The sequence below is a fragment of the Lissotriton helveticus genome, chromosome 3_1 (genome assembly GCF_964261635.1).
Source record: "Lissotriton helveticus chromosome 3_1, aLisHel1.1, whole genome shotgun sequence".
Taxonomy (NCBI): Eukaryota; Metazoa; Chordata; class Amphibia; order Caudata; family Salamandridae; genus Lissotriton; species Lissotriton helveticus.
The window spans coordinates 1,649,035,904-1,649,062,972 of record NC_136061.1 but is presented as its reverse complement, the minus strand read 5'-3'; the positions used below and the strand labels follow the sequence as shown (position 1 = coordinate 1,649,062,972).

The window sequence follows — 27,069 nt, the reverse complement described above, 5'->3', positions numbered from 1 at the left end:
AAACTGGCATACAGCTTCCTCCACTCCTATCGGCTGGGATGCTTTTAAAGTGGTGGTGCGAGGTTCTGCAATTAGTGCCATTGTAGGGGCACGACAGGAGAAGCATAGGAGCCTTATGAGCATGGAAGCTCTAATGACAGAGCTGGAGCAAGCTAAGGTGACTGACTTAGATAAAAGAGAATCTCTGCGGGAGGCTCGCATTAAACATGCGGAGGTCCTGCAGACCCTTCGCTGTATAGATTATCAAACATTCATACACTGGAAGCAGACTGAGGCCGACAAAGCAGGTACATTACTAGCCAGATTATTGAAGGACAGCCCTGAAGCGCCAATTGTTATGTGCATACGTTCACCAGTGAAGGGATTAGTTCATTCCCAATTAGAGATTAATGAGGCCTTCTGCACTTATTTTAGCGACTTCTATGCGGCGCCACCACATATGGATAATACCATGATAGACGAGTTTTTAGGTGCCCTGAAGTTCCCGACAATCACGGACACTGCACGAAAGGACTTCTCAGGAACCATCACACAACACAAAATAAGAGCAGCAATCAAAGGCCTTAATCGTAACAAAGCCCCCGGCCTAGATGGCCTTCCTATCGAATTTTATGTCACATCTGGACATATTAGTCCCTAAGCTGGAAGAACTTTATAAAAACCGCTTGGGACACAGGCCATTTACTACGCTCTACAAGCGAAGCTCTAGTGGTCGAGACGGCACCCAATTTCCAACTACAGACCCCTGTCCCTCCTAGCCACTGAATATAAAATCCTTAGTAAGGCTCTCGCTAATCGCTTAATCCCCATTCTCCCCAATCTTATCCATCAAGATCAATGTGGGTTCCTTCCTGCGTGCAGCACTTCCCTCAATATAAGGAGACTTCACCACGTCATGGTGGGTACCCCCAGGGAGTACAGCAACGCAGGCTGCATAGCGCTGGACTTGAGTCAAGCTTTTGATTCTATTACATGGGGATACATGTTCGTGGCTTTGCAGCGTTTTGGCCTCCCCCGGACTTCCTTCAATGGGTACGCCTGCTCTACGTAAACTCCACTGCCAGAGCACGTACTGGAGGCCACATCTACCGAGAGTATACAATACACAGAGGCACGAGACAGGGGTGCCCACTCTCCCCCCATCTATTTGTCTTGGCGCTGGAACCGCTGGCCATTGCACTGAGACAGTCGTCCGAAGAGCTAGGGATACCAATTAAAGGCACCTCGCACACCTCACTTCAATTTATTTGGACAATATCGTCATATACCTGCGAGACTTAGAGGCTGACCCGGGACCCCTCCCCGGTGTCTTCTCCACCTTTGAGACTATATCGGGCTTAGCTATCAGCGCAGGGAAACCCAGCGTCTTTTATTTCCAAGACGGACTGCGCCCGGAGGCGCTCCGCTTTGGCACTTGCCAACTGCCTATAAAACACAATACATTTAAATATCTGGGTATTCAGGTCTATAGAGCTCAGGCGGACCAGCTGGAGGGGAATCTCATGAGGGCCATTGCTGCAATACACTCCAGTATTTCTTTCTGGACATCCCCACCACTGTCCGTGATGGGATGGATTGCCATATCCAAGATGGTGATGTTAACTCGCCTCTTGTATTTCTTTGTTAATCTATCCCTACTGGTGCCACAATCCACCTTTCGTAAATGCAGTTCGATTTAAATGCTTACTTGAAAGTTGCAGAGTGTTTCACCAAAGTTGGTGCAGGTTAGTGCGGTTAATCTCTAGACACATGTTTCTGGATTGTATCCTTCATCAGTAGAGATAAAACGAAATTCATCTGAGGTTTGCTGAGAAAGCTGCCACAATCCTCTCAGGTCTCTGTACCTCTCCCTGGCGCACAGGTGCATCTCCAAGAGCTCGTCAGCTCAGTGGCTCAAGGGAGCCTTTTTAAACAGAAGGGGGATGGGAGCACACCGTTTCACCTCCCAGCACAGTTCACACCTTTGCATACTGGTAAAAGTGACTGGATCGTAGCAGGCGTAGAGGAGGTGGGTTCTCTGGTGACGGGGTTCTATCAGACCATGCCACCTTTGTGTGGAATACTGGCGCACCAGACCTCCTTTATTTGCTTCACACATTATGTTAGGACGACATGGGCACCTCAACGTACTGAGCCGCCACGATCTAGTACACCTACTTTATTTTATGGGGAGAGGGGGCATTTAGTGAAATGGCTCTATACAGGTATCAGAGCGCAGGCGTCCACTACTCTGACTGTACTCCGCTCGAAATGGAAGGAAGACGCTAACACGGAACTTACGGACAAAGCCTGGGAGAGCATCCTAGAGCACCCCAAACGGGTTTCCCAGAACGTAAAATTCAAAATTTAAAAACCAATGGTGCTACATGGATCCTATTTAACACCGCAGCGGATACACCGCATGTTCCCTGATGCCCAACATTGCTGTCCGAGGTGCAGAACTGAAGAGGGGGGCTTTGTTCATATATTATGGACCTGCCCACACCTTCGAGACTACTGGGGACAGATTCAGGCTACACTTGGGGAGATCACAAACCTCCCCACCACTGATAATATCCTGGACTGCCTGGGTTTGTGCAAGAGTACCAGTGCCCTTAAGGTCCAATTGCGCTTTTTAGACCTTGCTTTTATATTGGCCATCAGAGCAATCACTTTGCGCTGGAAATCCCCTAGGAGCCCCCAATACACACATGGCGGGACGAAGTAGTTAGGTGGGGTAGTGCCAAGAGCGCAGCACTCAGACGCGAGGAAGCACGAGGCCTATGGAAGAATCCCATCTCTTTGGAATGGGACATTATGCTGAAGGAGCCTAAACAATTAGATATCCCACTCACTTTTTCTAACCCTGACCCAGGAATGACCTAGAAACGATGCCCACAGATAGCGATGGCCTGAGCAGACAGCACGGATTGGCCCAATGCGCACCAGCTGCACCAATCGGAGTATGATGATAACCTAGGAGCACAAGGTGGGATGGACGACAGAAGATAGACAGACCAGGAACAGGGGGAGGGAGGGGGGGTGGGGAGGAGTTGAATGAAGTTTATAGTTTTAGACTTAGATATGGATCCATCATCCTTTAACCTCGCAGTATATATTATGGATGATTCACATGGTCCTCATAATCATAACGTATGTAATGTGATGTACTACGTTGGTTACAGTGCGTTGAACTGGGTAATGCTTTATTGATGGCTCGACAAATTTCAATTAGAACAAAAATGCCATGTGTACTTACCATGATACTGTACTTAAACTGAAGATTTAATAAAGTTTGTTTAAAAAAAAAAAGTAATAATTTGAGGAGCAGCACACATTTTTATAATACAAATATATGAAACTACTAAACAAATTTGCACTAAACTACATAATGGCCTAATCTGAGGACAGATCTGCTTTCATGCCTAGTTTGGTGTAGTTCCATTCAGCAGTATTTGCTGTAGTATAAATTAAAATACTTGTTTGACTTCTAATGAGAAATAGTACTTTGTGCACTTGTTTACTGATCAACTAGAAATGTGACATGAACAACTTTACTTGGATGCACCAAGTGCACCTTAATTTCATGCAGTCATCAGATTTTGCTAAAGTTATTGGCAAAGTAAAACACTCCCATTTATCATTTTCCGGTAGCTACCTTCAATGTAGTCAAAGAAATAGCACAACAAAATCAAAGCATACAAAACATGCTAACAAAATGACAATAAACAATCTTGTACTTACGTGGAATGTAAGAGATCATAACTAGGATGAGGAATGTATAGTAGTCAAATGAGAAGTTCCACTTATTCGGAAGCGTTATGGAATATAGACTTGTTTGTCTCACAAATGGTAAAGCAGCATATATTGTGAGCAGTTCACCAGTGACTCCCATAGGGTACAAAACAAAGAAAAGTGTATACCTTAGGAGAAAATAAACAAATATTTGTGTAAAAACCATTGTTTTACATTTTGTTCCACATGCTATTATGCCATCCTGTTACTAATTAACTTTTTTGCAAGTTCCATTTAAAACTGCCTACTAAAAATGCAAAAGCTTCAACAAACAAGCTGCTAGCTCAAATTTACAAAACATTCTGTTATAAATGGTGTCTCTAGTTGGCTGAGGTATCTACTCAGTCCAAGTAGGGATCACCGCTGGAGTAAGGGTTAGTCAAATACACAACCTAAATTAACCTGTGCGCATCCTCTGGTAGCTTGGCACAGAGCAGTCAGGCTTAACTTAAGAGGCAATGTGTAAAGTATTTGTGCATCACTTAATACTGTAAAACTGTGCAAATACCACACAACAATAATCCACATCAGGTTAGACAAACAGCTTAATTTAATGAACAAAACAAGCCCAAAATGACAAAAATCCAAAAAGTAGAGCTGGAATTATGAATTTTTTAAAGAATATCTTGAAATATAGTGCTTAGAGTCAAAGCGCTAATCGGGACTAAGTGGTCACCCTGGACCAGGCCAAATCTGAAAAGTCAAGCTGACTGCCATGGATTGTGGGTCAGATACAGAAACCACGCAGGCCCAGCTGAAACAGTACCTTCATGGAGAAAGGTCTTGACGTTGAGGAGCTGCTGCAAAGAGCGGAGAAGGTGATGCATCGTCATCAATCTAAAGGACTGTAGGCAAAGCATCGGTTCAGAATTGGGTCCCACTTCATAATCAAGCTAGAGGCGATGAAGGCAATGTGTCATCGTCGAACCACGCTATTGACGATATGGAGTCATCGAAGAGATGATGGGTCAAAGGTGATTGCGTTGGTGCCGACCGGCGCAAAGCAGGCAATGCATGTATTTTTGCCGAAACAGCCAGAAACACTACTTCCAAGGGTCCAGGACTGTATTTATTATTTATTTATTTAGGAGTCTTGTAGAGCACACGGCTACCCCCAACGGGGGTGTCCCGGCGCTGTGGACGGCAACAACCAGGAGTTTAGTAGCTGGAAAACAGCCATGTCTTGAGTTTACCGCTGCACTGAGATTCCAGCTCAATCAATCGAATACTCAATGGGAGGGAGTTCCACAGATAAGATGACACCACCGCAAAGGCTCTACCTCCTTTTCTGGAACAGAGGAAGCGGGGGGGGGGAGGTCGCAGAAGGCGGAGGTGGTTGGACCTAGGTGCACGTGATGAGTGTACTAACTCCAGCCTATTTCTTAAGTATGCAGGGCCTTTCCCGTTCAAGGCCCTGAAAGTAAGGACCAGGGCCTTAAACTGAATGCGAGCGGATATCGGAAGCCAGTGAAGATTTTTTAAGTGGGGGGAGATGGAGTGGCGGTAAGGCACTTTAAAAATCAGCCTGGCTGCAGCATTCTGCGCAATCTGCAGCCGGTGTAGGAGGTAGGCTGGGGCGCCGACATAAAGGGCGTTAAGAGTAGTCCAGGTGGGAGGTAATGAGGGCATGAAAGATAGTTTTTAGAGAGTCCATTGGCAGGTATGGCGCGATTTTTCTCATCATACGCAGCTTGCCAAAACAGGCAGAGGTCACTTTGTGAATTTGGATTGTATAAGCCAACTCATTATCAATTTGGACGCCATGGTTACGAGCCACTTGCACCGGAGAAGGAGGGGGAATTCAGCTCGTGAGGCCACCACATAGTCGATGGTGAAGGGGATTTTTGGTTAAAAAATAAAACCTCCGTTTTGTCAGTGTTTAATTTCAAGGTATTCAGTGTCATCCAAGAAACTATGTCGGAGAGGCAGGTTTTAAAGTTCACGAGTGTATTGTCAGAGTGGTCTCTGAAGGTGAAAATAAGCTGTGTATCATCAGCATATGAGACCACTCTGACTCCGTGAGCCTCTATTACATCTGCTAAGGGAGACAAGTAGACATTGAAAAAGAGGGGGCTGAGTGCCGACCCCTGGGGAACACCGCAACTGAGGGTTTTTTTGTCTTTGGAGAAGTAGGGACGGCACCACAGCTGTTGAGTTCTGTCAGTCAGGAAAGATTTAATCCAGGCCAGAGGGGAGTCTCGTATCCCTAGCTCGTGAAGCCGGTCTAATAGTATGGAGTGGGAGATGGTGTAAAACGCCGCGGACAGATCGAGGAGCACCAGCATGGCTACCTCGCCTCTGTGCACGCTCTCCTTGATCGTCTCTGTGACTTCCAGAAGGGCCGTCTCAGTACTATAGCCGGATCTGAAGCCGGACAGAGTCGTGGAGGAGATTTTTTGTCTCCAGGAATTCCGCCAGTTGTTCTTGTACGACTTTTTCTAGTACTTTAGCAGGTTTGGGGAGGAGTGATATGGGGACTGTACTGGCACCACTTGGCAGTGCAGGGTTGACAGAGCGCACTCAGTTGACAGAGTCCAGAGGCTGTAGCAGGGTTGAGTTAAGTTTTTGATGTCCCTGAGCCTTCAGAAAAAATGCAAGCCAGAAAGCTCTTAGAGTCACTTGGTTCAGGGGCTGTAGAGATTCAGGTCCAGTCCTTCTCACCACCAGGCAAGGGCCAGCAGGCAGCAGGACAGGCATAGCACTGTAGGAGTCCAGGAAGGCCAGCAGAGTGCAGGCCTTTGAGAACCACAGCAGTCCTTTCTGGCAGAGTATCCTCAGGTCCAGTGTGTACTCCGTTCATAGTGTCAGGGGTCCAGTACTTGTACCCAGTTGTGCCTTTAAAGTGGGGGAGACATCAAAGAAATAGAGGCCTTTGGAGTACACAAGGTCCTTGTCCTTCCTACCCTGGTTCCAGACTCACTACAGGGTGAGAGGAGTGTTGGGGGGTGGGTAGATACTGCAGCTCTGTGTGTGGGAGCAGGCACAGCCCTATTCAGGTGCAAGTGTCAGCTCTTCCCTCCCGTCCCGCCCAGGATGACCCATCAGGTTGTGAATGGCCCATAAGGCACATCTCAGGTCTCTTTGTAGGAGACTGTCTAGAGGGAATGCAACAATTTAAATTCAAAGTTTAAAGAATTGTAGGCCATCAGACTTTCAATCTTTGGCAAACATTTTTTCATGACACACCAGTTTTACCTATACTGGTACCTGCTGTGAGACCGGAGACAAGTGCTGCACCGCCTAGGCGGTTCTGTGAAGAATGAAGGTAGTCGGTTGGCTTCCACAAGAGCCTTAGGGTACTCCCATAACCCCTGGGGCAGCCTGGCACTGTGGAGCTCAAACATCAGCAGTCAGACCCGTCTCCAGGGCATGAAAGAGAAGCAAAGATGCAGCATGAGGGGAGGCAGAATGGTGGAGACTGCGGTGAGACTTATGTCTGCAATGACCGAGCATCTCGACATCCGGCCTGCTGCAACATCGGAGCTCCCAGCCATACTTGCGGTCAATGGGCCCGAAGGGAAATCCGGCCACCAAATGCGTACAGGGCCCTGCGCACCCCAGGGGACCTGCCCTGCATCAGGGAGACTGGCGTGAGCAATGTCGACAGCAGCGGGCCATAACCTGGAACAGACCACTACCTACATACAGTAACAGGCAGCGGTCCCGGTGCTCCCTAATTGGATGCGGAGCGGCGCATCAGCAGAAGAGGAGCCCCCTAAAAGGGTGTACATAGAGCTACTCCTGGGGTGGGGAACTGGCTAATGAAACCCTGCAATAGTAGCCCTCCGTGACTACCACGTGGATGGCACTCAGCCAGACTATTTTTGTGCCTGCCATCAGGGTCCCAATAACTCAGCTGGCAATCGGGGCATGGGGACTAGGGGGATGGTGGGCGGTATGCGGGTGTGGCAGGTATGTCGACACTAAGGAGGAGGAGTGACTGGCCGCGACACCACTGGTGGAGCGTTGTGCAAGTATGGGCCTCAGGGAGTATGTTAAGAGGAGATGGACGCCTCTGCCTCACCCCCATGAAACAGGCTGGTGGTGCCTGGTCAGACCCAAAAGTCCCAGAGAAGACTTTAGCTGTAGCCCAGTGCCCACCATGTGGAATAGGAGCTGAAAGAGGAGTCTCGTAGTGGGGAGATGCCCGAGGGGTGTTGCAAACCAAGAAAGACAACTGGGATGCGCATGTTCCCCTGATGACTAGAGGACACAAGAATGCACAACCCCACAGACTAACCCCCATGTTGTTTGCCAGTGTCTTCTGCAAGGCTTTGGGATGGTGGGGTGAGGCCTGCGATGGGGTCCATAGCGAGAATCCTACTGTCCCTCCACCCCAAACCCCATCCAAAGAAATGCTGCCCAAACCCGTTGGGACCTGACAGGAAATCGACCACAAGCCCCGGAGCGGATGCATGGTATTGAGAATGAATGCAGAGGGCCCGGTCACATGCTCCTTTTTGGAGGCCCGTTTGCTTCCCTCAGGGATAACCTCTAGGCCAGTGGGTCCCAAACTTTTTCAACCCATGGCTCCCTTGCCTTATTGGCTGCGGCTCCCCAATATGTTACTTTCTTTTGGCGGTGGGGGGATGTAAACCCAGCCTTCCATTTTTCTCCCTGAAAATAATTGGGGCGAAGCAGACAAAGGTATTATAATGAATGATGTGGGGCTCACTCTTGGGAACCAAATGTGGGGAGATGGGCGGGGATGTAAAAACGTATTCTCATTGGCACCTTTTGCATGATCGCTAGGTGTAGCTGCTGCACGAGATAGGGCTCCCCAGCGCTGTGAATCATTATTTTTAAAGGCGCGTTGTGTGTAAAAGCAGATTGTCTGCAAATGTTTAGTTTCGCTTTGAGGGCCGCAGGACATTTTATTTCCTTCTTAAGCTGTGCTTAATTTGTGCTACTGGTTTCCGGTGCTCAGCACCAGCACTTAATTTATAGGGCCGGAACTATGCATTTTTTCTACTCACTCCAGCAAGCTCAGCATCACCCCGGTGCCAGCTGCTGCATGTGTTCCAGTACTGGCTCCCAGTCGGATGACCGTTACTAGGAGCAGGTGGGGGATTCCATCAGACCAGTGGCTACGCTAGACTGCCTGCTGGCACCGAGAGCCCTAGCTGCATAAAAGCGCCAGCGTATGGCCCCCTCGTGCAACTGAAGTGTGCCCCTTCTGCTTCCCATTGTCTTCACAGGGCCTAGTTTTACCTGTCTGAGGAGATGTGATGTGCCTCTAATAACCCCACAGACCTCCACTCCACGGTGTACAGTCGTGATTCCTCCCATGTCCCTGCTAAGAGAAGATTCCTGATACTGAAGCTGTGTCAAACTACACGCTCCTGCTGTCTTGTCACTGCAGTCAGTGATCAAGCTGGACGTCATAGTGAACTTATAGTGCAGAGGATGTCCACTCTAGTATTCACAAGTTCACATTCATATTTCACAGGCTTCTCTCGCAGAAGTTAACAAATATGCATTCCTGTTGCCTGCCTCGGTGATAGAATACAAATGGGCACAAAACAGTAATGGTAGTGCGTGTGAGCTGGGCGCAAATTGTGTCTGCTTAGATATTGCAGCTTTTAGCTTTTATGTGTTGGTGATAGCGTCCAGTACATATACAATGGTAAAATCAAGGGCGCCACTAATGCCGTTTTTGAGCACCGGGACTTAATGTTTTACACATTAAGCACTGTTCTTAAGTAACACCGGTCTACCAACTTGCTGACCTTGTGTGACCCACGTAGGCCCCATCCTCCTCCCCAGAAAGGCTCTGCCTGAACTCCTAATCGCTGCTGCAGTGCTTACACGTTTTGTTCGGGATTTCTTAACTTTCTCCTGAACTCCAGTTTCCCAGCTCCTCAACTGCATTACTGAACGAATAAACAAAACTGCCACCAAACACAAATCACTGTTTGATGCATCCTGCCCTTCACCGCAGGTATTACTTTTATTGTGTATCAGTCAGTGGTTCCCAAACTGTTTGCGGCGCCCCTGGCTACTTTTGATGGCACCCCTGGGTGCCACTGCGCACAGATTGGGAACCACTGCTCTAGGCCTTCAAAAAGTAACTCTCTCATGACCTGAAAGAGGTCCAGCGGGACCTAGTGGAGGTGGGAGATAAGGTCACTACCCTCGAAGATCACAAGTCCAGCTGTGATGAGGATATGGAACAGCTACAGCAAGAAGTCATTCAGCTTAGGGATCAGCACATCGACCTGCAAGCACACGCTGAGGACCTGGAAAAAACGGGTCAAGGTGTAATAACATATGCATCAGAGGGGCCCCAACCAACGCAGTGGGAAAAGACCCAGGAGCGTATGTTAAAGATCTTTTCCTCCAAATCCTGGGATCAGCCTCAGACAGAGGGGTACATCTCAACAGGGTAGAGTGGGACCACCATGAGCAGAGAATGCCTGCCCAGCAGACGTACTGGTCTGTGTGGACGACTTTCAAATTAAAGGAAACATTCTCTGCAAGGCAAGAGAACAGCACCCCCTACAATTCAGAAAACACATGCTCATGCTCTATCAAGACTGGTTAGCTTTTACACTGAAAAAGAGAAATTTCCGGCCAGTACCTGCCTATCTCAGAGATCAAGGTGTTTGGTATTCCTGGGGCCACCCTTTCCGCATAATCTTCCGGTGGGAGGATAAACTTCACTAGCTTCAGTCCCGGACGGATCAGCCCCCGAGGAAGGAAGGCTAGGAAACACCTCCGATGGCCACAGGCAAGGGGCCATCTAAGGGACTAAGATCGGGCCCAGAGTCCATGGCCATGGAACAGCAGGCAGGGCTCGAGACAGTGGGCAGTGCTTGAGACAGTGTCCCGTGACGCAGACCGACCAAAGGCAACAAAAGCACCAGGAGGGCTGCAGATTGCAGTCAGTGGTGTGGATAGGGGGTGGGGACAGGGTAGGGGGAGGCAGGGCTGCCTAGAGAGATACGTAGGCCACAGTACATGCCCGTTAACCCAATTTCACAATGGGACAATTCTGGCTTGTGCCAGAACCTCAGGTTTGTAGAGACAATGTTTTGGTCTATGTTTATTGTTATATTCTTATGGGGAGTACTCACACCATGAAGGTATGCACTACACTCTAGATTCCAGCACATATGGGACTCACCAAGGATGGCAGAGGGTATGGCAGAAAAGGACAAGCACCTTCATTAAGCGCGTCTTCCTCCTACATCTCCACATGATCGATTAAAGATTATTATCCCCAACATAAATGGGCTCAATAACCTGACCAAGCAGGCTATTCAGTCATACTTGGAGGGGAAGAGGGCAGACCTGTGTCTCCTACAGCAGAACCATCTGGTATTCAGTGAATGGCACAGGATGAGGTCACGCGGCTTCCTGTAACAGTTCTTCTCCATACTGGTCTTTCTGCTTGGCCCAAGGTAAGGTGGGCTCAGGATAGTAGAGATTAAGGGGTGCCTCTTGTCATACTCCGTGCGCATGGGAGACCACATCTTTACAATGGCCTCCTTGTATGCCCACAGTGAGGGTCATAAGCGCTTCCTGAGGCGAGTAGTGGCAGAGGTGATGTCCTCCCAGGATAGACTAATGTCCCTCCAGGATAGACTAGTGCTCTTGGGGGAGACCTTTAGAGTTCGAAAAGGACCTAGCCCGCTCAGCACACCAATTTGGTCACACTGGCCCCTTTCAGAGAAGGGGGCCCAATGTATATAGGAGATGAGGTTGAGACACATTTGGCGAGCACAGCACCTCCAGACTCGTGACAATACATTTTACTCACATGCCCACAAAACATATGCACGTCTAGACTGCTTTTTGGGAACAAGGGAGCACCAACTCTAAGTCGCAGCCAGGGAAACAGAACTGTGATTACTATCAACCCACGCAGTGGTATCCCTTACACTAGCCCTTTCTCCCACTTGCTGCGCCTCCCGCTTGTGGAGAATGTGGGATATATTACTATATAGGCCAGATGTGGTGACGAGTACTCAAGCAATAGTAGATTATCTAGCTATTGACATTGTGGCTAGGGCGGTCACCTTCGAATTTGGGGAACTGGGTTTGAGTCTCAGCAATGACTCTGAACATCCTGTGATTCTGGGCAAATCACTTAATCTCCCTGTGCCTAACAAAAATGAATGCGTCCTTATGTAATGCAACTGGTGCTATGTAAAGCGCTCCGATACCCGATTCGGGTCAAGTATGCGCTATATAATACTCTGTAAAATAAATAATTGTGGCACGTCAGTCACTATCGTCCGGGAGGCCATTAAGGAAGTTATTCGAGGGGAGCTAATCGTTGTGTCCGCTGCAGATAATAAACTCAGACGAGACAAAAAGGAGCACTTCCATAAAAAAATGCAGGAACTAGAATGCATACACAAGCTCACAGGGGCTCCAAGTGTTTGCCGCCAGGTAGAGGCATCACATGTACAATTTGCAGGACTTGACATTGACAAGGCCGAATATGTGCTGCTTTGGCTCAGACACTCCTTTTATGTAGGGGGAGACAGATGCAGCAGGTTGTTGGCCAACAGACTCAGAGCACAGTGACAGGCAGCAGGGTTGGACTCCCTGGTGACCCCACCAGCAACGAAGTTGTGGGGGATGGTCCCATAGCATCTACCTTACGGGACTTTTAGGAGTAACTATTACGTGCATACCCTCGCGCCGGAGGGGCAAGACCTATACCTCAAAGGGGCACGTACCCTGCAACTGAAGTCGGAGCAGGCCAACAGTCTGGACAGAATAGAGGAAGTTATCTCCACAATAGCCTGCCAGAAACCCCTTAGGTCGCTGGAATTTAATTGTTTCCCGGCTTTATTTTACATGACATTCTGCTTCACACTCCCTCCAATCTTGACCCAGCTCTTTAACTCAATAACGGGACCGGGCACGGTATCCTCCTCAATGCTGGATGCCTCCATAGTGGTTATTCCTAAACTGGGGGAAGGACAAGAAACAATGCTCCTCATATCGCCTGATTTCTCTTCTCAACGTGCTCAATAAATTGTTCTCTAGCATTCATGCAGCGCATTTAGGACCACTCATGCCAGGTTTGATTGACTCCAATCAAGCGGGCTTTGTCCCAAACAGGCCATGCATGGAGAACACAAAACATATACTCCTCCTGACTGACAAGACAGGGAAATAATGCTCTTGGCATGGTCACTGAAAAAGCGTTTGACAGAGTGCATTGGCCGTACCTTGAGGAAGCACTTACCCACTTTGCCTTTGGTAAATGCTTCAGCACGATTCCTTCGCACCTATGGTCAAACGAGCTCCCTTCCCTATCCGCAGAGGTACACGCGATGGATGCCCACTTTCGCTCAAAGTATATGGGACAATCCAAACATCAAAAGGGTTACCTTTGGCGGGGAGGAACAAACTGTCAGCCTCGATGCGGACAGTGTGATTATGGCCTTGGAGTATCCAGTCAAGTTTCGTCCAGCCTTTTTCCTAGAGCTAGAGGGTTTCAGTGCAGTGGGGGGCTTCTGCATTAATATCCAAACATCGCAAGCCCTCAACCTGTTGGTCTCGCCAGCGACGAAGGAGCATCTCACATGTCAATATCCAATTCAGCATGCAACCACATCCATTCCCTACTTAAGAGTAGGGCTGGGTGGTAAACTCCACTCTGCCAGCAGAGTTTACGGACTTTAGGCACTCCGTGCTATGCTTGGAGTGCCGCGTTACTCACAAACTCCACTACCATCAGAGAGGAGTGTACTGGTGTGAGTTGCTCACTCACCCCATGGTAGACTCTTACTCATAGGCAGCAGGCCTGAACTCCACCCCTAAACAGCTGCAGTGACCTTGTCTGTTGCTGGGACTCATCCAGCACCTTCATGCCTCATGCAGTCATCCCCTGTGCCACTCCTTCCCAGTTTCACTTCACAACTGTTCCCTCGCTGTTGATGTGGGTTAGTCTGTGAACATGGTTCACTTCTGTAAATGCCTGCCTGGAAGGTACCTCCTCTACCATCTCTGCCCTGTGTGTGGTGAGTGAGAACGTAAATGGTAGTTATTATGATGTGGGGAAAGTTATGCTTACATAGAGTGATAGGGAGAGAGGAGGCCTCTGCGTTAGCTACTATCACTGTTCACAGAGGTCAGGGTGCCACAGCCAGCAGTAGAGCACAGAATGCAATGCCAATCCGTGTCCCCTCCACATCTTTCAGGAATGCAAGGTGGTGTTTGTTTCCTGTGTTTACGAATAGAAGGAACTGACTCCCATCCTTACAGAAGCCCTCAGAAACATAATTCCTAAGGTAATGTATGTGGTGCACTGCTGCAGCCAGCGCAGAGGCAGTGGTAGGGCTGGAATTCTACATTGAGGCGTCCCCTTTACCCCATCAAGCTGGAAATAGTGTAATCGGCATTTTAGCATTCAAAGAACCAACTGGCATGATGTAGGTCCAGAGCCTTTTTCTTTATCAATAGTTAATCTCATGCAAGTAAATGTCCAACTGACACGTAAAACAAAGTGTGGAAGGTTACCAGAGTAGTCTCTAGGTGGCTTTTCCCAGACTTCACAGCTCTTTGAACTGAAGACAGTGCAATTTTTCTGGGCAAGACATTCCAGCACGGTAGCAATTGCCTTTCAAGCACAAAACCAGCATCACCTGAGTGACGTGAACGATTTACTGCTCTGATTGTGAATCATTGAGAGTTGGGTGGATATTACAAGATACTGCATCTCGCATGCTTACTGCTGACAAATGCAACTGTTAAATGCATTTGAGGCGAGCAAGTATAGCGTGGAAAATAAAAAGAAGGAAACCTAAGTATTCAGTCGGGCACAGGGGATCCATACAGTGTGTATTGGTGTCAAGTGAGAGTTTTATTCTCGGGGCAAGGCAGTGTCAGATCTGTCACACCTGCTCTTCCATTTTAGAGACTACCAGTGGAGAGCTGTGATGCCCGATAACAGAATCAAAACATAAGCCTCAGCGAGATGGAATGTTTTAGTCCCCAACTCCATAGTTCCTGCCCTTTAATATCCTGCTATAATGGGAGGAACAGGGCTCTGAGAAGGCTTTGGGTCACTGATCGGCTGTTCTTGCAAATGTAGCAAGAAGGATGTGATAAAGGAGAGCCCAGAAATATGGGCTCCAGTGATTGGAATCCTTGCTATCTCTCTGCTACTCTTGGCACTGCACTGGCTCTTCTTCATCTCAGGGGTTAACCGGACAAGGTTTTCCATATTTCACTTTCTATGCACATCTGTTACGGCGGGGGAGGTATTTGAAAATTACCGCCATTTGCTTGTTGGGGACTGACAGAGAAGAGCCGATTTCTGCAACAGAAAAGCAAGAGATCACCATCGTGCCATATTTCTTGTTTTTCTGCAGAGCTGTCCTAATAACCTTTCTTCATAATTACTGCGGCGCTGGTCAGAAACTGGGATTCTCCTGCAGGATTAATTTGCCTGCATACAGTGAATGAATGCAGCTGCATTGCCAACATTTCATTTCCAATTTCATTTTGTAGACTATATCTTGTGCATGGAGGAATGCGATAGTGATGCTGCCCAGATCCTCTGAAGTGCACAAAAAAGTCTTGCACACTGGCTGGTAAAGGTTGTTGATTCAGGAAGGTCGTAGGAGCAGCTGCAGAGGATCTCACCGGCAGTAACAGTATAGGTGAGTTAGGGGTGCCACAAGACAAGGGTATTGCAGAAGCCCAGCTTCACAATGGTGGCTAGGATCATTAGAGAAACAGTGCTCCCCTCCTCTCTTCTCTAGAAACAAAGGCAGAACTCTGTTTCTTGTCATGAAAAAAGTCAACGCTGACATGGAATTAAGTCTCAAAAGCTTTAATGAAAACCATCCCTTTAGAACAACCCAGTCTTGCAGCGTTCACATAGATAGTACTCCACCTGCTCGCGGACCTTTGCGGAATTTCACCGAGTTTTTCGGTAACTCAGCGGAGTGAAACTCCGCAAACTGGGCCCAGGCCTACTTAGGTGTCGAAATAGCCCCCACCATAAAAGCAACCACAACTCTGAACAATGGTGCCCTACTTCAGCAAATAAAGCGAGAACTGGCCAAATGGAAGAATTATCGACTGTCGTGGCTCGGTCTAGTAACCGCCCTCCCAAAGATACTGCTTTTATTTCAGACTCTCCCAATAGAACCTCCCACAGGAATGATACCGATCTTGGAAGGAGAGATGAACCACTTCAGATGGGAGACACAGATTGCAGTGTGACCATAGTTCTAGACCTACAGGAGGGAGGGCCTAGGTATTCTAAACCTCTTGCACTACTATCAGGTGGCCCAGCTCCGTTATGTGGTGGAGTGGACTAGGGAGGAATCCAAGACACATTGGTTGTTCATGGACCAGGCAGTAGCAGACTTGTACTTGTGGAAAGTCCCTATTCTTCGTAGGTCACAGCAGCCATGGGATCTATAATCTTCACGGATCACGAAGGCCACGTTCAAGATGTGGGATCGAGTGGCAACGCGCAGGCTTATTGTCGTTTCCCTCCCCCTTAACGCTGATAATAAACAATAATAACTTTACACTAGGACTGGACCGGAGGGCGTATTAGCTGAGGAAACAAGTAGGATGCCACTCTCTCGCTCACCTCCTCGCCCCTTCAGCTGCATAAAGACAAGCTACTGCCGGAATCAGAGACAGCCTTACCTTCAGGTCGGACATTGGTTAACATCGGACAGTGCACACTGGGGCGCAGCGGCCCCTCACCCCCTTTGAGAAGTGACTAGTCATGAAGACCCGAGATAAACATCTCACAGACCTGCATGGAATATTGCAACAAGCCATCCCACTGACGAAGACAGTGGGACAGAGGTGATGGAAGACAGAATTGGGGCAACACATGTCACAAAAAGAAAGGGAGGAGAGATACTATAGGGCACGATTCATAGCATCAACTCCGCCAGCACCGAGACAGCCACCAAATAGCAACATATTGGTATCTTATACCAGTCCGCCTCCACAGAGTCAACCCCTACAAAATGCGCTGGCTGTTGTTGGGGGTGTGGGACACTTCTCCACCTGCTTTGGGATTGCTCCAAACTCACAAGGCACTAGCACACTATCCTAACTGACAGACTCCCTCCACCTAAAAACGCAGCTTCCATGATTCTGTGCATATCTCATCCTAGGGCTCCCCATTGCCCTTACACTTCTACTCAAATCCAGTAGACGGCAACATAACGGTTTGCATTAGAAGCCGCCCTTCAGAACATCCCAACACATTGGGGTACTGATAAAATTCCGACACAGTTGGGTTGGATTCACAGTTTATGGTATATACTGGGCATGGAGAGGCTCCTTTTCACAGCCAGGGTTGACTCCTACAGGGAACTTTGGCGTCTATTCATCGCCCTGCTATCCATGCCATGGCATACATCTGTGTGCCATGCCTACAACCCACTGCCCTGGCATGGGTCAGTCACCCCTCTAGCTGGGTGTACGAGCCCTGTACCCCTACAGTGTCTAAGTCCATTCTTAGACATTGTAAGTGCAGTGCTGCCATTAAGAGTATAAGGTGCTGGGAGTTTGTCATTACGAACTCCACAGCACCATAATGGCTACACTGAAAACTGAGAAGTTTGGTATCAAACTTCTCGGCTCATTAAACCCACACTGATGCCAGTGTGGGATTTAATGAAAAATGCACACAGAGGGCATCTTTGAGATGCCACCTGAAAACTAACCCACCACTAGTGTCCAGGCTGAGTGGCTGGTTTCAGCTGCCACCAGCAGACATGTTTCTGGACCCCTGGGTTGAGAGCCTGCTGCTCTCTGGAGCCTGAAGCAATGCACATCCTGGGAAGAGGTGCCGAGCCTCCTCCCCCAGGATGGGCAGGGTTCACGAAGGGGAAGCTTCAAAGGCTTGCCGCCTTTGTGAGCTTCCTCAGACCACTTGCTGCTTTCAGCAACTGGTCTCCACTGGTTCTGGCCCCCACTTTGGGCGGGAGAACTGAAGGGAAAAACAAGTGAGGAAGAGAGGTGGGCCCAACCTCTGCCAACTCCACCCCCCAGGTGGAGGAGGAGAGGTGAAGCACAACTCTCAGTCCACGTCATCTTGAAGATGGGGGGGCCGGGAGGTGGGGGGGACTCCGCCAAAAAGGGACAGGCACATGCCACCCTTCCACCAGAGGGTGGCATTATAGGGGCTGTACCCACCTCAGGGAAGGGACTCATTGGTCCCTGCCTTTTACCTACCTGTAACAGCCCTAAATCTAGTATTTAGGAGCACCTCTGAACCTTGCTTCCTCAGACAAGAACCTGCAACAAGAAAAGAAGGACTGAACAGCCGTGCCGAAGTTAAGAGGAAGACACCCACTGACTTGGCCCCAGCCCTATCGGCCTGTCTCCACCTTGAACCTGCGAAATCCCGGTGTGTCCTGCAGGGAGCAACCTCGAAAACCCCAGAGAACCTGCCTGCCTTCAAGCACAAAGACTTTGTCTGCCGTGAACACCGGATTTTTTCACCTGCAACTTCTGGCTCCGGACGGACACCGCGAATCAGCCCCACTCTGCACCCGCCGCCCAATGCCCGAGCGCGCAAACACCAGGAGGAGGTCACCCGGGTGATCCTGACCAGCGATCAGGTGACCCCTGACCTGCCTCAAGCCTCCTGCCGATGCCTGCAGCCTAAATCCAGAAGGTCCCTCTAACTGCGACCAGTAGCTGGTAAGAAGAACCGACCCCAAAGGGTACCGCCTGCACCAGATGCCCCACGGCCTTGTGTGCCCAAATCAACAGTGCCTAACCAACCCCAAACTTCCCAACTTACCTCTCGAAGTGGTGGTCGCACCCAGAAGACCTTTATCTCCTAGCCTGCAGCGCTTTTGCAAACTAGAGGTTCTCCATTGAAACCAACAGGGTGTCCGACGTCGAAACCGAACCATGCATCCGGCCGCCCAAGTGCCACTGAGGGTGCACCTTTGGTGCTAATCTGTTTCCCCATTTGCCCTGAGCTAAAGTCCAGGAGCTTTGCTCCCACAGCTGACTGGCCTGCTGGCCAGCAGCCACCAACCGGAGGCCCCCCATTGGATAACACTGGGCCTCAGAACTCTGCACCCAGCAGCCCTAGTGCCGCTGAGGGTGCAACAAGAGTGCATTCTTGACCCTGGTGGAACACTTGTTCTAACCCCAGACCCTCAACTCCAAAGGCAGATTACTTACCTGGTAACAGTTTACTTCATTTCTCTCCATAGGAATCCATTGACTGTTTTTCTCTGAAAAATGTTCTACATGTGGAGTTGATTTGTATGGAAAACAGAAAAGTAACAATTGAGCAAAACTGATTTTGCTTACTTTTTTAGGAATTGTCCCAGTGTAATATCTAGGCATTTCCCACTGAGTAGAAAAAGTAATCTCAAAAGTACTTACCTGTAATTTTCATTGCAAAGTCGATACAAAGTCTATGTACAGCATTTCACAGAATTGCATTACCAGTAATTCAAACTGTAACCATTTAAAAGTACATGTACAATTGCATTTCAAACTGTATATTTACTGCAAATTATTTATCAACTTACCTGTGCCAGGCTTGCTTGGCTCTAGAAAATAAAATAACTAAAAGAATATTTTCATACAAACACAATTGGCTTGAAGTTTAGTCTTTGAGTGTGTGAATTCATTTGCTGACTGAGCGTATACAACAAATGCTTAACACAGTCCTCTGATACTGCCTTACTGCTCGACCACCCTACCACAAATAGAGAGTGAGTTCGATCTAACTTTAACTCTGCCTACCTTTGGGGTTCCACTGGGCTCTGTGCACACTATACCTCACTTTGGTATAGTTTATACAGAGCCAGCTTCCTACCGATGGTAAAACACAATTTAAAGAGAAGCCCCCTCCAGACTTGCATCTCTGTTTTCTCTCCATTTGAATCCACTGAAGGATCTGACCAGTTAGTTGTTTTTCAGATTTTCACTCTTTAGTCAGATGTAAGTACGATAATTTTCAGTGTACATTTGGAAACGTACTTAGGAATGTCCTAGACCATGCATCAGCAGGTGCATTTAGAAGTCTAAAAATATAGGTGAGAGAGGGAACCCAGTGGCACTTGGTATGTCACCTTATAATACGATGATACCACAGATCAAATCCACTTCAGTTGGTTTTGGTTGTTTTGAAGCTCTTTATGGCAAAGATGTTACTAGCTTTACCTTTCTTTGAGCTTTTTGAGGAGAACAGAATGGTGCTTGGTACATATGCCAATGAAATATTGACAGGTTTCAGGAAGGTATGCAGGCCTCCCTCTATCCTCTGAAGAGTTCCTTTCTCAGGTCTGTCGGCGTGCTTTTGGATACCCTGCTGGGTCTGAAGCCCTAATGTTGATTATGAAGAATTTGGTTTAGTTTGAAGTGATATTTTAGCTGCCTTATCAAGTTCCTTTCTAAGATGTTAATGAGATGTTGTAAGTTGGAGATTAGCTAAGTAGGTCATGAAACTTAAGAGGCTTCTTCAGAAGGGGCGTATTAATGGAGACCAGTACTATTTACAAAGGATGCTGACATCACATTTGCGAGATAGATGGCTGCTGCTGTAGAAGTGACTTGCTCCATGCATGTAGGGGGTGGTGAGGGAGATGAAAAAGTGCTCTGGTGTATTTATAACAGATTTTCAGACTGCATGTAGATTTATTACCTTTTGATTCTAAACACAAAAGTAGACCCTTGCAATGCTGCTGAATGGCAATCTTCTTTATAAGGTCTGGGTTGAATCACTGTTGAAATTGCTAGAGGCCTCCATTGTTTGCCTTTACACGCTGATGTACTGCGCTATTTTTAGCTCAACAGCGTTGTGGTATACTCTTCTGTTCATTTTTGAAATACGAATTGTTGGTTGCAATCACAGCTCCTCCACTGTCAATCTAAAATGTGGTTCTCTCTTTTCCTAACTATTTATTCAGCTGCAAGGGTCTCTTTGTCAAGGAAGACTTATGTTGGGGTGGAGTTTTTGTAGCAGGCTTAAGGGGGGCTCAGGATAGAGTGGCATCAATGAGTCAGATTATTAACAGGCTTGAAATTGGTTGCGTTATTTGTCAAGGTGTCTGACTGGTAGAGGGAATAATCTGAAAAGATTGCAGGATGGTAGAGTGTCCCAAATGTACATAAGAAGGGGGTTATAAAAGAGTGACCAAGAGGTATCTATGGTCGCACTGAGAAGCTGAATAGCTACGAGTAGCTCACAAGCTACTTGATGGAGAAGCCTGTCTATTCTCCTCTCTTTCCTCCTATCAAATTACTTGCACCAGAAATTCAATAGAACGACATAATATTTCAGGAGGATTGGTTGAAATCCAAAAAACCCATGACAGCTGACCTGCTGATCAGAATCCTTTCATTCAACTGAGAGGAGTTCCTCAGATTGGTTCCTCGAATGCATGACAAAGTTTAGTTTTGAAAGTGAACAGTTACACTTTTAACTCTGCTTCTCCAATGCTCGTTTATCACCCTCAGACTTGAAAGCTCTTGAAATAATACCCATCAACAATCACAGGAAAACTGCCACATAGTGGCACAAATTATTAATAGCACAACTCAATCATTCAGAATATTCTCCCTATAGCCACTGATTGGAAGGGGTTGAAACACCAGCGGGCAATATAGACAGGATGTCTCCAGCCAGTCGATCACAAGTTACTAGCAGCTCAAACACCTTAAGAGTAGCTTGCAGTCTTAAGAGTTCATTTTTAAATAAGCACAGGGTCACATTTTCCTTTTAAAGTGAAGGGACGGCTTTGTTTATTTTACATTATTTTCATCAGATAGCAGGGACAGATTATGTCCAGTGCTGGAGTAAGATTTATGACTCAGTATGGGGCGCAGGGGTCAACGTTTTTCATTTACAAGCAGCAAGACTATTGCTCCCAGTGGCCTGTAGACATGGTGCCACATTTAACAACTGAAAAATACAGTCATTTCTTTAAATGGGAGAACTTTGAAGCGAAGAAAAATATTTACATGTAACCTGAAGTCTGAATGTTTTTCTCCATTTTCAATTGAGCCAATTATGTTTTAATATTTTATGAAGCGTGTTTTTTCACTTTAAATTCCTCTAATTTAAACAAATTCCTATATTTCTCGGTTATAAATATGACAACTTGTCTGAAGGCCACTGGGTGCATGATGTCTGCTGTTTGAAATGAGAGACAATTTAAATGAAGAGTTAATTTTGCTCATATGGATTGTATAAAAATCCTCATTTAAATGTTCTCCCATTTCAATTTTGCATTTACAAAGTGTTGAATTTACACACAGCAAGATTATTGCTCCAAGTGGCTGGTAGACCTGGTGTCACATTTATAAATGGAAAATACAGCTTTTTTTTTTTTAAAGTGGGAGAAATTTAAGGTGTAAAAAACACGTTTGATATTATAAACTCTATTTAGAACATTTTTCTGCACTAAACATTTCTGGCATCTAAAAAAAAATGGCTGTATGTTCGTGTTATTCATGTAACTGACACATATGGTGAAAGTTATGTCGTGCCACAAGTACATGACAGGCTCTCATTCAACCATACACATATATCCCATTCATACGCACGTCTATACATCCAAAGGCCACGCTCTCACTAACACGCATGGCAGCCCTATTATAGTGCCCCTAGTCAAAGTACTTTGTTCAAATCATAGTATCTAGCTCTATGAATATTAGGCTTAAAAAGAAGCTGGGCGGGGGGAGGGGGGGGAGGAGTCCAGTAACACCACACAAGTGGCTTGGCACAGAGTAGTACACAAGGATTTTACTGATAAGAAGTAGCTCTCACTACAGTACAGGTTCAAGGCCCTGCAGGTATACTGTTATACAACAGAGAGACTGTGCCACGGGTGCTGCCTCACGGGGGTTGAGGGTCACGCGTAAACCTATTTAAAAAGAAAACACCAGAGATGAGTATTTACTTGTATTTAACTTGTCCAGCACTAGATCTCTCATAGAGTAGGGTCTATTTATGTTATAGTCAAAGGCAGAATTTACCAGAGAAGGTGAAATCAAAAGGTGTTGGCATTAATGAAATGATCTTCAAAGCATCACCTGTACCAAATGAAATGAACCTCAGTTCTGGCATACTTTTCCATGTATTAAAGCACAAATTAACAGTGAAAAGATCTCCACCTTACCTCTCTGCAAAAGTATTAAAACAGAGTACCAACATGCAGCAAGACGGTCTGCTTTTCCTCTTGTGGAATGTGATTTGACTGCTTGCCACTTGTCTTATAAAAGATAATTTAACATGGCAAATACCTTGCCTGGATAAGGGTTGTACTTTCATTGAAAACAATGTCACAGAGAGAGAGGAACGGTTATTGTTTTTTAGGTTGAGCCTTGACAAAGTGGTGGGGCTGGGGTATCCCGGGGCAAGAGCCCACTGAAGGCCCAATGCTAGGAAAGGAACCATAGCTTCAGGAGGCCATGCACACTGGTAACCGGCGGGCTGTGGATAAGTTGCTGATTGGAAATAGGCTGTCCGCAGGCTTTAGTGAGTCTGGAGAGTGAGGTTGAGAACGTAGCAGCGCTGAAGTGGTAGCCATCCCCTGTCCAGCCTTCTCAGGTAAGAGACAAGACACCAGCAAGGATCACATCCAGTCTGCCAAACTCTGCCCACCGAAGATCCATTTCTTCATATCCCCTCCATCAGTATCAGCCCTCCTTGAGCGCAGGAACACACATCTAGCCTACTTGGGTACCCCACACTGGAGTATATCAGTGCTCCAACCTACCACTGATGGCCAGTAGTCCCACGCCTACCTGGCATATGAAAAAGGTACATAAAAAGAAGTTAACCTCAATCCCAGAAAGCAATCACAGCGGTCACCTTCTAGCGTGCTCAGATATTGGAGTCACTATGTCCCTTCTTTATGGAGGAGACAAATCGTCCACTGGTCCAACGTTCTATAATGGGAGTCACCTCTTTATCCGTCCCACCAGCAACCTTGTATCCTACGACATAAGGCGCTCCAACCACCCACTGTTCAAACTGAGCAGGGTAAGAGGTCATAGAGCATTTTAAGACCCAGTTCCACACAGTGAGTGGGTGCTAGTCACCCACTTTGGAGGCAGATAACAGTAGGACCTTCCTGCTCACAGTCCTCATACTCAATTAGTGCTATTAGTTAGCCATGGCTCTCTATCAGGCAGTAACATGACCAGCTTGCCTTTTTCTTTGATGCACCACAGCGCTGTGACTCACTGGTGTTAGTCCTGTCCTGACTGCATCGCGCTTGAAGAGTTGAACGATTCAGTTGGAGAAATAGTATTGCAAACAGTGTCCTGTAGACCATGCACAAAAAGGAGCAATGTGCACGTTAGTCCGGTGTTCCCCTCAATGATTGAGTCACATACTGTTCATACCCAGAACTGTGCGGCAACTGCACTGACCATTACCTAAAATTGCGACAACAAATAGAGAATGCGATTCACTTACCACATGTACCAAGCATTTTCTAAATGTAAATTGTGCATTTAGTTAAAGGTAATTGATGGTAACCATGTGCAAATTTAGAAAAATGCAGAAAATGAGTTTTTGGGATGTTCCATGTAGCGCACACATGCCCCGAAGGCATCTGTGCTCTTTACATGTGCATTTTTTTGGGGCGTGCTTCAGTGGGACCTTAGTCCCTCGAGCATCCTTGATTTAGCGATTACCAATTACGTAATCGCAAACAAGCTAATGTAAAACCAGTCGCACCTATGGGTCTTAGGCCCATCGGAATGAATGGAGTAGTATTACCTATTAACGATTACCCATTTACTGAATCACTATTTGGTTATAGTAAGGATTCACTAAATCTTTGGCTGTTCTGTACATACATTTTGAGATTACCAAATAGCGAGTTGGAATAAAATCACTATTTGGTAATCCCAAAATACTTTTTGATACATCTGGACCCTAATCTCTACGTGTCCTAACAAGGGGATTGGGGCTTTATGAGTGACATCTTATAAAAAGTCTGCGTCAGAGCTAATTCTTCCACCTCAATTTGAATATTTTTCCACCTTCGAGGGAAAAATGTAAACTTCGAGTATTCAGGAAGGAGAGGTCATAAATATAGGGCAGCCAAGATCAACTTTGTGGTGCTTCCTTACTTGAAAAGGTATAGGCATGGTAATTTAAAAGGAAGCTAAATCTTCAGTCTATAGTGCTTGTGTTGTCATCTTAAAAAGTACAGCAATCCTTTGCTGCCGAGGATATAGGCTATCGATGCAGTCGCTTGCATCTTTCTGACGGCCATTGTGAAGGCCACATCTTTAGTATTGATTAAACAATGCATGTTTCAACTTATCAGACATTTTTAGTTCCTAGGTAAATGGTTCTTGGCGGGAGCAAAGCTCAAGATTATGGAGGTGCTTTGATAGAGCGGGGATGCCCTGCAGTCAGCATAATGGTTTCAAGTGCATTTATGTAGTAGTGGCTCAGTAAACATCAGATACTTTTCCAATATAAAACTGCACTTGAAATTACTTTCATACGTACCTAGCCCACTTTACGATGTATGGAAGGTGATTTAACAAGCTGAATGTATAAAAAGAGTATCTGATTATTTCAGTGACTGTCCAAGCAACAACGAAAAGCAGCACAGAGTCTTCATTCTGTACCTATGGATACAGAAACCATTATTTCACTCTTGGAGGAAACAACAAAAATATGCACAATTAAGAACTCTTTACATTTTCAAATAACATTGATCCTAAGAAAATAGTCGCTGCTATTATTGAGTCAAGGACCAAGTAGCTTATTAATCACTATTCTAACCTGATATCAGACCTTAAAATGTATTAATGATTGCTCCTTGGTAGTTAACATCTAGACTGCTTTAACAACTTGCATTTTATGGCTGTCAGCGGCTTCATTCACTGCTCAGCTAAACACATGGTTTAGCCAAGAAATACCGAGAGCAGAGATTTGCAAGTGACAGTGGCAAAATAAAATTATGATACAACCACAGGAATACAAGCAAAGAGGCCACTATGGTTCAATACGGTTTAATTTTTCTGAATGATCCAATACATGTATACTCACTTCTCTTACACTATGTGTAACTGCCCATGTGAGGAATACCCTGGACATAACTTGGAAGGCTGTCAGGACAACTGATGATGGTACAATTCCTAAAATGTAGACCGAAATTTGCATTAAAACAAATTAAAACACATTTCCCCACTGATTATGTATGATGTGCGATATTTTCAAATGTTCGTCTCAGTAAATTGCACTAATAGTCATCTAAGCAATACAAGACAAACTGCTCCTCTTCTCTGGCACAATCTGAAGGATGAAATTAAGACCATGCTTTACTCTGCAGAATTGCCCCTCTCCACCAATCAGACTCAGTAGAGATGAGAATATATAATGCTCCACTTTTAATTAAAAATTCATTCTCATGCCCGTTGAATGTCTTTTCTGAAAATGCATGCAGGCGTTTATATCTTTGGGCCGTCCGTGTTTTACTCGTGAATTAAGCCATTTTACCCTGTGTTTCGTCACTGCCTCTTAACCCTGCTGTTCTTGTTTTTTAGTCTCACCTGTATCTTTTGGGGAGCCCGTATATGAAACTTTTCCTTGTTCATGAGTGTATCTTCTCTGTCTGGCTCTTCAGACATGTTGCAGTCTCACTCTGTATTTCTATCCATGTCCTTCTGTCAGTCTTCTTATCTGAAATGTTAGTCTTTCTTGTGGTCTCAGAGACTAGTTCGCTGTGGCTGCCAGTTTCATTGTATCAGACTATCTTCACGAGTTTGTGTCAGTGCATGTATCACACTTTTTTCCCCCCTGACTGCACAGCCATTTCAGTCTTTGTTGCTGCCACGGTGTGCCGGTCAGTCTCTTGCTGCAAGTTTCCCCGACTCCATTTGTGAGTGTTGTAAAAACCAAATCATAGTAGGAAAACTGGGGTGAAGACAAAATATTCTGATGATTTACAGGTAATCCTCACTGCACTTAGTCCTAATCTCAATTGTCAAAATCCTTATAGAATAAGGTGGTGTGCGTCCAGGCAACTGACAGCCAACTGTCCCTTCAAATGCTGCAATTGTTTTAGCCTTTCTATTTCAACAAGGGCATAAATAACTGACATTTCACCCCACTGCCCTGTTTATAATACATACGTAGTACCGCAAGAGTCGAAGAAGACCGCACAGGCAGTAGAGAACCTAGGGCTCGGATGATAAAGAATTTGGATCTTATTACTACGTGGTAATGCCACTGCACAGAGTATTGGTATGTCACTCTTCTTCATATCATGGTCCTAACAGAATTAAGGGCATTCCAAGCAGGGCCCGTGCTTAAATGTTATCAACTCAGCATCTCCCCACCTA

General features: G+C 46.5%; 1 protein-coding gene across 5 annotated transcripts in view; it reads right to left on the bottom strand.

Moving 5' to 3' along the window:
- HACD2 (3-hydroxyacyl-CoA dehydratase 2) overlaps nucleotides 1-27,069 on the bottom strand; it is a 162,158-nt gene that overhangs the window by 17,157 nt on the left and 117,932 nt on the right. For all 5 annotated transcript variants that reach the window (XM_078682405.1, XM_078682409.1, XM_078682407.1 and 2 more), the window contains exons 5-7: nucleotides 25,775-25,863; nucleotides 25,229-25,350; nucleotides 3,724-3,902 (exon numbers count right to left, since the gene is read on the bottom strand). In XM_078682405.1, coding sequence (XP_078538531.1) covers nucleotides 3,724-3,902; nucleotides 25,229-25,350; nucleotides 25,775-25,863 — 390 coding nt within the window. The remainder of the gene's footprint in view (nucleotides 1-3,723; nucleotides 3,903-25,228; nucleotides 25,351-25,774; nucleotides 25,864-27,069) is intronic.